At 42.8% G+C, this 13,601-nt stretch overlaps 1 protein-coding gene across 2 annotated transcripts in view; it reads left to right on the top strand.

Annotated features, from left to right (window-relative positions):
* Positions 1-13,601, top strand: part of PGM5 (phosphoglucomutase 5) — a 176,938-nt gene that overhangs the window by 140,246 nt on the left and 23,091 nt on the right. Inside the window, exon 10 of one of the 2 annotated variants that reach the window (XM_004440642.3) lies at positions 2,131-2,265. In XM_004440642.3, coding sequence (XP_004440699.1) covers positions 2,131-2,265 — 135 coding nt within the window. Of the gene's footprint in view, positions 1-2,130; positions 2,419-13,601 lie in introns of those variants that run through there. The other variant, XM_087444517.1, reaches the window with a different exon arrangement.

The following is a 13,601-nucleotide window of genomic DNA, read 5'->3' as shown; positions in this document are numbered from 1 at the left end:
CCTTAGGAAAGAGAGAAGTTGGACTATTTCCAACAGCCTGGTGTGTGCTATGTACTCCTTTATCATCCTTTCAAGTACAAAATCTGTTCCAGGCTACCAGATGTACATTCTAACCAATCTTCTATGAGTACAAAGATATGGCTGCCCTCGGGAAAATAAATACCATAATTTCACTGCAAACAGCTTAATTATGAGCTGATAATACGTGTTGATGGTTTGTTATGGCCTGAATTCTTAAATACCTCCCACTGGCCAGAAATTAATCTGGGATTATTAATTAATTAATTACATTAATTGTGTAATGGGAGCTACCTTAAAGGGTTGACTCTGGGAGGTCATCAGAAGAGGTGGCCTCAAGTACTTTGGAATCTGCAATAATAGATGGTTGAGGGTTTCAGCCCTAGCTATTGCTTTCACCAATTTATGGATAACCCATAGTCCTGAGCAATGAATTACATATTCCTGTGTTCCACATATAGTGACAATGTACAGGTAGGCTTAAACAGAAATGACAGCTTCAAAAGGGTTTGTAAACCATGACTGTGAATGCAGTTGTGGAAACTTTGGGGCCTCATTGTCAGTTTGAACATAATTTGGTATACCATACTTTTCGGATAGTAGAGAATTGCTTCGTTTACTCCATTTGGAGTTTTATAACTGCGCACTTCTCTAGTAGCATAAGGTGGTTAAGAAAATGGTTTCTGTTCATTGTAATGCAATTACAATGACTGCTCTGGGCTTATGGAGAGCAAGTCCTGTGTCTTGATCTTCATATACCCAGGGCTCAGCCCAGTGCCTGATCCATAAGGGCTATTCTAAAATGTTTGCCCAGTGAATGAATCCTGGATCACATCATCCTGTTTGCAAAGCTAGTATCATAGAGTGATGGGTTGCCAGGAAGGGAGATGGCTCTTTTTTTGTTACGCAAATTGTGGCAGACATTGACCCTACAAAAGAGACTAAGAGTTTTTGTTTTGGGATTGGAACAAAATACTTCTACAAAACTTAAAAAGCAAAAAACCATTCAGATGGAATCATAGTGCCCCCCAGCAGATCAGGGTGGGATAAGGGATTGGCAGTCAGATTTATAAGACAGGTATGATATTTTAATAACGGCTTATTCTTAACAACCAAGATTTAAGGCCAGAAAAGTTTCAAGGGTAAATTTCTTAGGGAGAATGTCTGATATCAAAGTTGCCTGAGACTTTGGCTCTTTCAGAAATAATGAATGACCAGATATATTATTTTGTTCCCTCCTTTCTTTCCTCTGGCCCCTGCCAATATTCTTATTTATCACAATGACTTTATCAGTTGTCTTAAGAAAACAAATTTTCTTCAACAAAAGTTACAATATAGTCTTATGGTCATATTTTTCAAATATCCCTGCCACTAATGAGAAGAGATGCATAGAGAATGGAGATGTTCTGAGCTAAAAGACAAATTAATACTGGGCAGCACTGAGATGCTGCCACAGCTCTGCCCCCACCCCGCCCTGGTGGCCAGGTCTTACGAGTAAGAAGGAAGGAGAGAGCCAAGAGGGTGAGGATGTACACAGGAACCCTCAGAACCCAGCTGAGGATCCAGCCCTGAGCATTTCATTGTAGGGTTCAGTTGCTACCAGAGGAATGTGGGAACGAGGAAAGAAACAAAGAGAAGATGAACTTAAAGCAAAGCTTAACATCACATGGGGATAACCTTAATACGGGTAATTTGTCTTGCTGTAATAAATTCCCTACCCCCGTTGCATCCAGCAGGTTTATAAGGGAATAATTTTATCCCAGGGACATTTATTAAATGTCATCTTATCCTTGTTATTCTGCCTCTTTCTCGTTTCCGCATCACCAGACCAAGGGAACTTGAGCATCTGTTCATAGTTTTGCTCCTCACCCCATCCCAGCATTAACCACAAGGCAACAGAAATAGAATAAAGAGACAAATGGATAACTTTAAGTAGCTTCTGGGTTCACCTCACTGTTGTGCTTCGGTGAGTGTCAAGAGCCAATTACAAGTTGTCATGACCCCAAGTGTCTTTAGATCATAGAAATATGCTGATCTCCAAAGTAGCTATTAATTGTTTTTACCTGTGTATTCATTTTTTCACTGATCCATTCTGGATGTTCTTGGTCTCAGGGCCTGAGGATCATTTTCTCAGATGCGTCACGGCTCATCTTCCGGCTCAGTTCCTCCAGTGGTGTGCGGGCCACCATCAGACTGTATGCAGAGAGCTACGAGAGGGATCCCAGCGGTCATGACCAGGAGCCCCAGGTACCAAAGCAGAGCTGTGCTCCCAGCACTGTGTGTCTCATTGCTCCTGGCAAATACAGGGAGCCCCTCTGGGCTTTTAGTGGGGGTGATTTTACTTTCTGGAAAATAAATTCCATATTGATAGCTCCAGCTGAAGGATAAGTTTGGAGTGACTCCAGGCAAATTGAATTCATTCTTTGCAGTGTTTGAAACAGGAAAATTGCTCTCTAGCATCTATGATGAGTTTAGACCAGCATTTTCTGAAGGACTTGCCTCTCTTGACTGTTCTACAGTTTCTTAATTGTGGTGACATCAAGAAAGGACACCTTATATAGATAAGTTAAGGTAATTTTGAGTTCAAGTCAAACTGGTCAAAATTCTCAGAGCCTTGACTATGCTCATGTAATTGGTGAATCCCCAGGTGTTTGGAAAACTGGGTCAGACCATGACCTTGAAGTGCCAAATAGATGCTACTCTGGGCTTCCTCTCTGGGATTGCCGTAGCGCCCACTGTGAGAGGAGAGGCCCTAATTTTAAATTAAGGGAGGCCACCGACAAGGCTAGGCTAGCCTGTGTTTGGCAAAGCCCCCTCTTGTTGTCAACAATAGAGCTAATTAAGAAGTCACTTAGAAAAATAATAACTAGCACAAGCATAAGCCTCCCCACTCCCATATTCATTAAAGCTCCAGGCAATATTAATTAATACCAGAAAGGACCCAATGCAAGTTGGGTACTTCCAGCTACAGTGCTGGCTGCCCCTGCCCCCTTGGTCTTTCCTTCAACCTGGGTTTTGAAGCAGGGTCTTTGATGAGATGATTCCTTGAGATGAAAGCACTGGTTCTGTCTGCAGTGCTTCACTTCAAAAGAAACACTCACTGCTTCTCATTTTAGAGTTACTCAGAATTTCTGTTATAATTTGCCATAGCTGTGCCCTGGATAGAATAAGATATCAGAGAGGGTTTACTTTGTCAGTAGTTTAGTGTTTTGATTTTTTTTTCATAGTATTTTTCTTTGGAGAGTCTCAAAGAACTTGATAAAAATGGTGCCATAGATCCTTACACCTGACCCTTCACCAGAAGATCTGTCTGGATTAAAATCATCCCAGATGGGAAACTAGAGGCCTGGGAGGCCGAGAGCTGCCGTCAGGGTCACCAAGAGCATGAAGGAGCAGAGCACGAGGCCACCATCAAGTCCTTGGCCCTTCCTCCTCAAGATCACAGGCTTTCCATGCAGGGATGGGCCACGCTCAGCCAACATAATTCTTTAGTGAGTACATTTCACCCAAGATAGTACCAAATCATGCAAGAATTGGAGGCTAGCCGTCTCTTTCCATATAAAACTCTCCTACATCTCATGCTGGGAATCGAGACTAAAGCAAGGGCCTGCAAATCCAGAGCTACGCACGGGGTGAGGAATGATATTCCTGGCCTCACCAGCTCTGACTCACTCTGACTCGAGGCTATTTTTTCTCAACATTTTTTTCCCTATTTGCACGGGGTAAGTGGTTATGATATTTGCTTATTTTTATTTACCTTCCACACTGACTGTCGAAGTATGACATCTGGGCCATTAGACGTGTGTGAAAACAAGCCTGTGCTCATATGAGTCTATCTCTGAGGTGGTCTCCAAAAGCCAAGTGGGGCCACTTTTTTGTTAAGGCTTCCTTTGAAGCTGAAATCCTCCCCAGGCCTGCTACTTGAGGGTTGTGTGGTCAGTATATACTTTAATCCGTGGGTAAAGGAAACGTAAATAACGCTTGTTTTAGTCGCCATTACTGTGTATTTTCCATCCTGTTGGTTTAAAGAGTTGGCCATTTTGAATGGTTGGGGAATGCCTTCATTGATAGGGCTCTTCTGATTACAATTCCCTCCCTTTCTAACAGTAAGTGACGGTTTTCCCAGACCTGGCTAGGGAGCCCTCAGAGTATTTAGCACATGCTCTAGCTAAACATTTTATATTAAAATAGAACTCCTTATTATAATACCATATGTCATTGCCTCACCAACTTAAGCTATATTGCATAAGATATTTAAGTCAAGATACAGAGTAAGATTTTAAGACATCTAAACCCCTAAGGAAAGGGAAGAAGATTCTCCCAGTAGGCCTACCTGAACTATACCTAGGCCCTTACGTTTGACCGTTTGGGGCCTCCTTACAGCATTGCTATCCAGGGCCACCTGCTTCTGCCTTCAAAGAGCTCTGGAAGGAAAAACCTTTGGTTAACTGTTAACAGAGATCAAAGATAAGGCATTCCCCTCGAGCTGCTAGTGTTCGTACTGATCCAGGGCCTGGCAGGGACACATCAGCTTGTGTTGCTGCTTTCTCAGCAGCAGGGAGAATGCTTCTGCCTTTTTAGCTTCTTGTGATTTGCAGCCCGAAAGCAGAGAACAAATACTAACCCACCCCCGACCCCCCACACACGCAGACACCCATTAAAGTACCTCTCTAATCTGCAGAGATCCCGCTGATAATCTTATGCCAATTCAACAGGTATTTTTTAATGTTTTACCCACCCTAACTCAATACCCATCTACGTTCGAGTTACTTAACCAGAGAACTAGAGCGTTCCCTTCAACTAGCTTATCAGCATCTGGCTGTTGGCCTTTACACATGGATAGTTTCTTTTTCAGACACTTTAAACACATGTGAACAGAACATGTTTTAAACATTTATGCTGTGGTTGCCTCGTGGAAGCATTCATAACTGTCCCAGTGATGCAATTAGGAAAACTTGTGATACAAACTATATGCACACAAGTCTCTACTCCGCTTATAGATTTTTCCATTTAGGTCTGTTTGTATAACAGTGATTATACTATTTGTTTTAAGTTGACGTAAAATAATTTCTTCTGACATCCAAAAATATTTTTGGGAAAATACTATCTGTATGCACCTAGGGATTGGTGGTGAGGGGAAGAAGAAGGTGAAGAAGGCTCAGATAAGATGAGAAGGTGCTTGCCTTGCCCTCACTCTGTGTTCTTGGTAAATCAGGAGGGAAAGCTTCCAAGGCCTATTTCTGGAAGATTACATAGTTTTAAAAATACAAGGTTACTTTAATTTTACTGGCAATCAGTAGGCCTTCAACAAGCCCTCAAACCAGCTGGTAGTAATTTGCAGAAAGGGAAGAGCCAACAGGATTTAAATTCACAGGTAACCAGAAACAGTTCAATTGTTTGCATCTTCTTTCCCACCAAGTTTATTAGCAGGGCTGCTGAATTAATGTTTTATTCACCTTCTTTCCTTGTCCCTTTGAGCCTGAGGGTGATGATGAACAATAACTGATCCAGAAGGAAAAGAAAGGAGAAGTTTTGCTAAGGGCTGGGATAATCACAGACTGATAATCAGCTTCTGGCTAACGAACAGCTGGCCCTGGTACTTTAACTGCAAGATATGCTTGTACCCCATCCCATCCCAACCCTGGAAGGAGACCCATTCTCCCTGATCCTTACAATCGAGGGAATTGATGGGTGTATTTCTGATAAGCTGTGCCCAGAAGACTCTCAGGACTAACATCTAAGCACCAGGAGTCCCTCTATATTTGATTCCTCTGTCAAACCAAAGGCCATCTGTCATTTTGCTCTACCTGCTCTTAGTACGACTTTATAGTCCAGAAATATAAAGCACAGTGACATTTTGTTTATATAGGGAGAGCATATAATTTATCATCTAAACCAGGATACTTTTGAGTGTGAAGGGGGCACTAATAATAATTATGTGAGTGAGACTGTTCCCAATAATCCAGGACATTTGGTCACTCTAGTTGCACACCTTCATGCTATCTTAGATCTGCACATCTCTTCAGAGATGGGTTTCCAAGAGCACCAGCAATATAAACCTAGTACAGAAGGAACATGCCGGGAGTGAAGAGTTAGATCAGTGGTTCCAACCCAGACTGCACATCAGAACCACTGGGGGCTTGGGAAAAATATTCATGCCCGGGACCCACTCCCAGACAATGTACTTTATTGTTCCGGGTGGGGGGGGGGCGCCCTATAGTTTTAAACAACTTCCCAGATGGTTCTAATTAGACGAGTACCTCTGAAACTTTAATGTTTAATCACCTGGGGATCTTGTTAAACTGAAAATGCTGACTAGGTCTGAGGAAGGCCAGAGAGTCTGCATTTCTAACAAGCTCCCAGGTGATATTGTGCTGCTGGTCCAGGAGCCACACGTTGAATTGCAAAGAGTTAGATGAATTGTGAAGCCCTAGCAAGCAGGACCTTGAATTCTTCAAAATTGTAGAAAGGGCAACATCTGTTTTCAGTGTTCTTGCAAGCATGGGCCGCTGACCTCTAGACTCGTCTCTCCAGTTTTCCGCTGAACTCCACCTGAATGTCTTCTAGGCATCTCCAACTTGACATATGCAAAATTGAACTCCTGCCAGCCTTCCTCTATTCCACGCCAAATCTGCTTCTTTCAGTGTCTTCTTCATCTCAGTAAACAGCAGTTCCAGCCTTCCAGTGGGTTTGGCCAAAATCCTAGGATTGATCCTTGACTCCATTTTTCTTTCTCTGATATCCCACACCCAACAGCAAATCCTATCAACGTGACCTTCAAAATGCAACCAGAGTCTGGCCTCATCTCACCACCTCCACCATTTCCACCCGGGCCAAGCTACTGTTCCCTCCTCTAGATTATTAGGTAGTCTCCTAACTGGTTTCCTTCCTTTTCCTATTGCCCACTCCCCACCCGCACCCTAGTCTCAGCACAGCAACCAGAAGGATTAAAAAAAAAAAAAATGTTAGATCACCTATTGCTCTGCTAAAATCCTCCAGGAGCTCCCCCATCTCACTCGGAGCAGAGTTAAAGCTCTTACTGTGGTCTCAAATGCCCTACTGGAAATGGCCCCCTTCTCCCTTTGACTTCATCTCCTACTTCTCATCCTATTTCTCTCTCCACTCCAGCCGTAGTTCCATGAACATGCCAAGAACACTCTGCCTCATGACATTTACAATGGCTGTTCCCTCTGCCTGGAATGCTTTTCCCTCTGATAGCTTGCCCTGTCATTTCTCAGTGAGGGCTCCCCTGGCCACCGTATACAAAATAGCCCTTATAGCTTATCTCCATTGCCCTGCTTTACTTTTCTCCATAACATATCCCCATCTCACATATTTATTCACTTGTATGTTTTATTGTCTGTCTCCACCCAGTAGAATGAAAGCACCAGGAGACTAGGAATTAGTTCTTTTCATGTATCTCCAGTGCACAGAATACCACCTGGCATATGGTAAATGCCCAGTACAATTTTGCCAAATGAATGAAATATTCAGTGTGACTTTGGAATATCTCAGACTGATTGCATCACACAGGAAACTAAAATATTCTGTACTCACTATGAACCTTGGAGCTACCATAAGGTTTTCCCCATGATTGAGGGTTTGAATGAAATCAGTTGCCATTTTTAAGGTCCCTACAATGTGCCAGGCACCATTCTAGCTACTTTAGATATGTCCATTGTCTTATTAATTGGTCCAATGGCCCCAGAGTAGAATTATCACGGTGTTTTTTCAGGTGAGGAAACTGAGTCAGGGAACCATTGAGACCCAGGGAGCCAGTAATTTCTGGATTGGAGATTCAACCTAGCTCTTATAACAAAACTCATGTTGTCCATACTAGCACTTGAAGTCTAGAGGAGAGAGAATTTCTTCTTACTTGTGCTTGAATGCAAGGCTGTACCTGGAGCCTCTGTTTGTGTTACTTATTGAGAGGTTTTTTCTCACACCAACCAGTTCTCTGATTCCTGGATACCAATTGGTTGCCCAATAGTTCAATTCAATTCTGTTACTAACTACCTTGAGTTGGCACACACACAGTCCTGCAAGACTGTCCTCACTTCAGACAACAGCTGCAAATGGGGAGCCCAGGCTACCCACGTGTCTGCCCATTTGACTGCAAGTTCAGGGGTTGCATGATCCCTCTCTCAGGCTTGATCATTTGCTAGAATGACTCACAGAACCCAGGAAAGCACTTAATGTACTGTTAGTGGTTTATTATAAAGGATACAACTTAAGAACAGCCAAACGGAAGAGACGCGTGGGGCAAGATATGGGGGGAAGAGTGTTCAGAGCTTCCATGCCCTCACCAGGTGTGCCACTCTCGCACTCCCTTGAGGTCTTCACCAACTCAGAAGCTCTCTGAACACTGTTGTTTAGGAGTTTCTGTGGAGCTTTCATTACAAGGGCATGATTGATTAAATCATTGGGTATTGGTGATTGAATTCAACCTCCAGCCCCTCTCCCTTTTGGGGAGATTAGGGGCTGAGGGGTGGGCTGAAAGTTCCGACCCTTTAATCACCTAGTTGGTTCCTCAGCGACAGCCCTCATCCTGAAGCTATCTAGGGTCCCCCCAAGAGTCACCTCATTAGCATAAACTGAGGTATGCTTGAAAGGGGCTTATGATTAACAAAGACACTCCTGTCACTCTGGAAATTCAAAGGATTTTGGGAGCTCTGTGCTGGGAACCAGGGACAAAGACCAAAGATATTTTTTATTATACCACTCTCATAAATGTGGATTAATGTGAGTGCTTTGAAAACAACCAGTTTTCTTCACCTTAATTTGATTAGCAATGAATAGGTTTTTAAACATTATTAAAAGAATGATGTTCTAAATACATGGTGGTTATGTTTGTTTTTTTTGTGAGGAGATGTGCCCTGTGCTAACATCTGCCAGTCCTTCTCTTTTTTTGCTGTGGAAGACTGGCCCTGGGCTAACATCCGTGCCCATCTTCCTCCACTTTATATGGGACGCCACCACAGCATGGCTTGCCAAGCAGTGTGTCAGTGCGTGCCCCGAATCCAAACCGGTGAACCTCGGGCTGCCGCGGCGGAGTGCGTGCACTGAACCGCTTGTGCCACGGGGCCGGCCCCCATACTGGTTATGTTTTATATTTAATACAGGATCTGAAGTGAGTGGTTAAAAACTTGGAGAATAAAATTAGAAATTGAAATATATGTGATGTGGACAAGTTGGAAACAGAATGGAATTCAGAAGTGACATCTAAATGGACATCCACTTAGGCATTCAATTTGCATGACAAGATGAAAATTTATGTATGTATTTGTATGTATATATGTGTGGTATATGTATGTATGCATATGTGTGTATATAGATGTGTATATATGTAAATACATACATATATATGTATACGTGGTTTTGGAATCATACTAGATAAACATATACCAAAAACATGTTGCTATTTAAAAACATCTGCACAGGGATATACTAATAGCCATATATGTAAGGAAAAACATAAGGAAACACTTCATTTTATTTTTCTCCTCAGAGTTTAGTCTGTGTTGCTGCAATTTGAAAATATGGGCAAGGGTGGAGTGATGTAGAGAGAATTTAGAAAAGAAACACGTGGTTAAAGTGTTGGGCTGTAAACTCTATGGCCAAGTTAAAGAGCTGGCTCCTTCTGCCTGTAAGAGAGGCGTGACCTGGAGGTCTGCAGGAATTTAAAGAATAATACGAGGCAGAGAAAGATGACCAGCTGTTATGTAATTTGAGGAAATAAACTCAAGCTGAACTGGAGGGGATTCAGACTGACTCTTAAGACAATTTCTCAACTGGGAGTGCTTCTACCCAATTAAGATGGCAGGTTTGTGCTTTTCTAGAAGTCTCTATGACCACATAGACTCAAATAATTTTTAAATGTGGAAAAGAGTGGAAAGGATGAAGCAAGATAATGTCTCAATGTATTCCTCAGCCTTAAAATTTTGGTTCTATGACTATTAGTTTTTAAAAAAGAAAGAAAGGGAATAAAACAAGTTCTGGTCAGGTGGGTTAGAGTTCCCTCTAGTGGCGGAGAAAGGAATTTAGTACAGCTGTGTTTTCACAAATCAGAGTCACTTGGAGCTGAATTAAAGTTGAGAAAGAAGCAACGATGCACAGGTTTTCTAAATTTCTACTCATTTAGGTGAATTACCTCCTGGGGAAAAAGAACACAGGGCAAACAGTCCTTCTTTTTCTCACTTAGATATTGAAATCTGGACGCAAGCTCTGCTGTTCCTATGGATTGTTTTCCCTGGAACTGAGAATGCCTCGTGGGCCGGTCATCTGATAGTCTGTGGAAAACTCCCTTGGGCTGGGAATTTGGCAGATGCTTCCCAGGGGCTGTGACTGTCACAGGCCAGGGCTGTTTAGAGTTTTGATGACAATGGGCCTTTCCCTTGGCCTCTGTTGGGATCAGAACTGCCTTCAAGGTACTGTGTGTGCTGGCTCAGGTCAGGGATTCACCCTGTCCACTCACGCTGTGGATGCCCTGGGCCTTGTGAGAAAGTGTGTGCCTTGATGACACTGACTGCCACTGTACACCACTCATCAATCCCACCGACAAATCCCCGTTTCCAGCAGTATATACAAAAGAGACCTTTATACCAAATCTTGTAAGACTTTCTTGTCATTACCAATTTATCCCAAGAACCTAGTGACCTTAAGCAGCAGAAGAGCTAAGAGTCATGCTTTGATGTTGGCTTTGGGTCAATTTTGGATTAAGGCTTACAGACCCGAAGCCCTGAAACAATTGTATTTCCCCTCCCCACTTACCCGTATGTAATTCAAAATAAAAACAAAATTAGCTTTAAATATAAATGTGAGGAAATCTAACAAAATTTTGACTTTTTTTTCCTCATGATGCTATTTATTTTGGTGTCTCTACTTTGCTGAGCCCGAAGCACATGCTTAACTAGCTATTGGTTAACCTGGCACTATTTACGTCCACAAATCAGAGTCTTGCTGGGTCTTGTTTACTCAGCCTGAAAAGGGAGCATGAATGAATTTGTATTGGTCACACAAGTACAGAGGGTCACTGGTCATAATTCCTCTCCCCATATGAATGGGTTTGACAAGCTGTGGCCAGCACGACCTGGCTTTCCCAGTATCCTCTTTGTTCCAGCCCAGATGCACAGGACAATCAAGTTTCCATGCCTTTCAGCAGAAAGCTACCCAATGCAGCGATTCAGGCTTTCTCTGAAGCAGTGCCTTTCTTGGTGGATAGTAAATCATTTGCTTTGCTCTAAATAAAAGCATATCTTGGCAAGTGAATACTGATGGTGAACCTGGACATTGGCTGTGACCTTCAGAAGAAGACTCTGGACTAGACCATGCACCCGAGCAGCATCAGGAGGAGGCAGCACTGCCTGGGCTCCCCACCATGGTCGTGCCTTTTTTCCGTGGGGAGCACGGGCTGTTGGGGAAGAATGTGGCTGAGTTAGCTCCCTTGTTTGCTCTTGGCCGATTTTAAGTTTGACACTGCCCTAATTCCAGAATGACAAACCCTGTTCAAGATGTAGGTGAAGGAATTCCCCATCCTTTGTTTTTGCCTCCCAGGAATGCTGGGAGGTGTGACAAACTCCAGGAGGTCAACATTTCAGTACCGGAATGCTTAGACCTTGGGCAGGAGAGAAAGCAATGAAAAGTTTATGAAATTCTTATGTTTCTTTTTTTGGTTTCATTTCTAAGCATTTTTCTTGGTAGAAATCATCATGTTTGGTAGGTTGAGGCCTGTGTACTCCAAACTTAATGATATGGGGATGGGAGGTAGATGAGGCTAGGAGAGTGTTTTAAAATGTAGATTTTATTATTATTCAGGTATACTGAGACCAACAGATTGGGAGATGATGGCCATTGAAAAGATAGCTTGTCACTCACAGTTCCCAAGAGGAGTGGGCACCCATACAGGGAAGCACCGGGGTCAGTTACGAGGCAGAAGGAGTGGGGGAAATGTGGCAAAGAGCTTTTATTGTGGTTTCCATGGGAAGCAACTGGTGAGGCAGGGTAAGAAGCTTTAGGATTAGCTAGTTGGAAGAATTTCAGCAGGCTCGGGGGCATAGGGACTGTCCCTGGTTGCCTGGTACCTGGCCATGAGGTGATCAGGGCAAGGAAATAGTGCCCTGAGTGTGAGAGCCCTTTGAGAGCCCCATAAAGGAGGTGGCTGGGTTTGGGCTTTGGTTGGTTGGTCTGCATATGAAAGGTGTGCTCCCAGGGGAACTGTTTGCTATCTCTAGGAATTAGCTAATCCTGGGAGTGGCAGTCCCTTCCGGTGTCAGCAAGGACCCAAGATGTCAAAGCATCAAAATAAAAGACATGCTTAATACAGACAGGAAAAGACAAAACCACTGTCAGTTTTTCAGAAGGATAAAATTATTTGGGGGCACCAAGGTTTTGTTTTTCCACAAACCATTGAGACCAAATGGCCCACTGTTCAAAGGCTGGGCTTTGGAATCATACATCCTTGGTCTTTAGCCCAGTTCTGCCATTCTCCAGTTCTGTAATCTTGGGTAACTTAATTTCTCTAAGCTTGAATTACTTATCAGTCAAATGGGGATAAAAATACTTTTATTTCATAAGATTGTTGTGATGATTAAATGAGATAATTCATATAAAGTGTTTTGAACAATGCCTAGCACATAAAAAGTGCTCAATAAATGTTAGTTGTCATTAATATTATTGTTCTTGCCATTATTTTTATTAATAGTAATGTAGACCAGTTTTCTGATCAAATAGGGATCAAAGAGTTTCAGATTAATTAGCAATTTGTTTTATAATGGAATTAACCTGTCTTATCTTCTTCCCTTAAATTCTCAGAGGGCCAACTAGATCTATGGGAGATGTCCCAAGAGAACTGGCAGCTTCTATAGATCTTGGTCTTATAAGAGGATGCCAGGGTGACATGGTGTTCTAGATATACCGTACTGTACTGAAAGGTTCAGAAATGAAGTTGAGATTCTCTACCTGTCTCTCCATTCTCCTCTCCTTCTCTGATTCCTCCCATCCTTTAGAATCTTTGGAGCTTGTGGAACAAATTTGCTGCCCTCCTGGCTTGAAGCAAGAGGTACTGAGTTGGGGTTGTTAAATAATCCTATTTTATCCAAGATAATGTGCAATTGGTTGATTGTTCCCAGCTCATTTGCCAGAGAGAAAGGATTTAAAGCCTAGAGTGGGTGTGAGACCAGGGGTAGGCTCATTGAAGAGGGGATTTGTGGAGTTCTGTTGCTGGTTATGAGGCATGTGCTTGCTGATTTCAAAGTATTAAATGCAAAAAATTAGTCCAATGGAGTAGGCATTAGCAAACTTTTTTGGTAAAGCACTAGATAGTAAATACTTTAGGCTTTGCTTGCTATATTAGTTTGCTAGGGCTGATGTAACAAAGTACCACAGACTGAGTGGCTTAAACAACAGAACTTTATTGTCTCACAGTTCTGGAGGCTACAGGTCCAAGATCAAGGCATTGGCAGTGTTGGCTCCTTCTAAGGGCTGTGAGGGAAGGATCTGTTCCAGGCCTCTCTCCTTGGTTTGTAGATGGCTGTCTTCTCTCTGTAACTCTTTACATCATCTTCCCTCTATGCGTGCCTGTGTCC

Source organism: Ceratotherium simum, chromosome 20, assembly GCF_057802395.1.
Source record: "Ceratotherium simum simum isolate JZ-2026a chromosome 20, ASM5780239v1, whole genome shotgun sequence".
Classification (NCBI taxonomy): Eukaryota; Metazoa; Chordata; class Mammalia; order Perissodactyla; family Rhinocerotidae; genus Ceratotherium; species Ceratotherium simum.
This window is presented reverse-complemented; position numbering and strand designations above follow the sequence as displayed.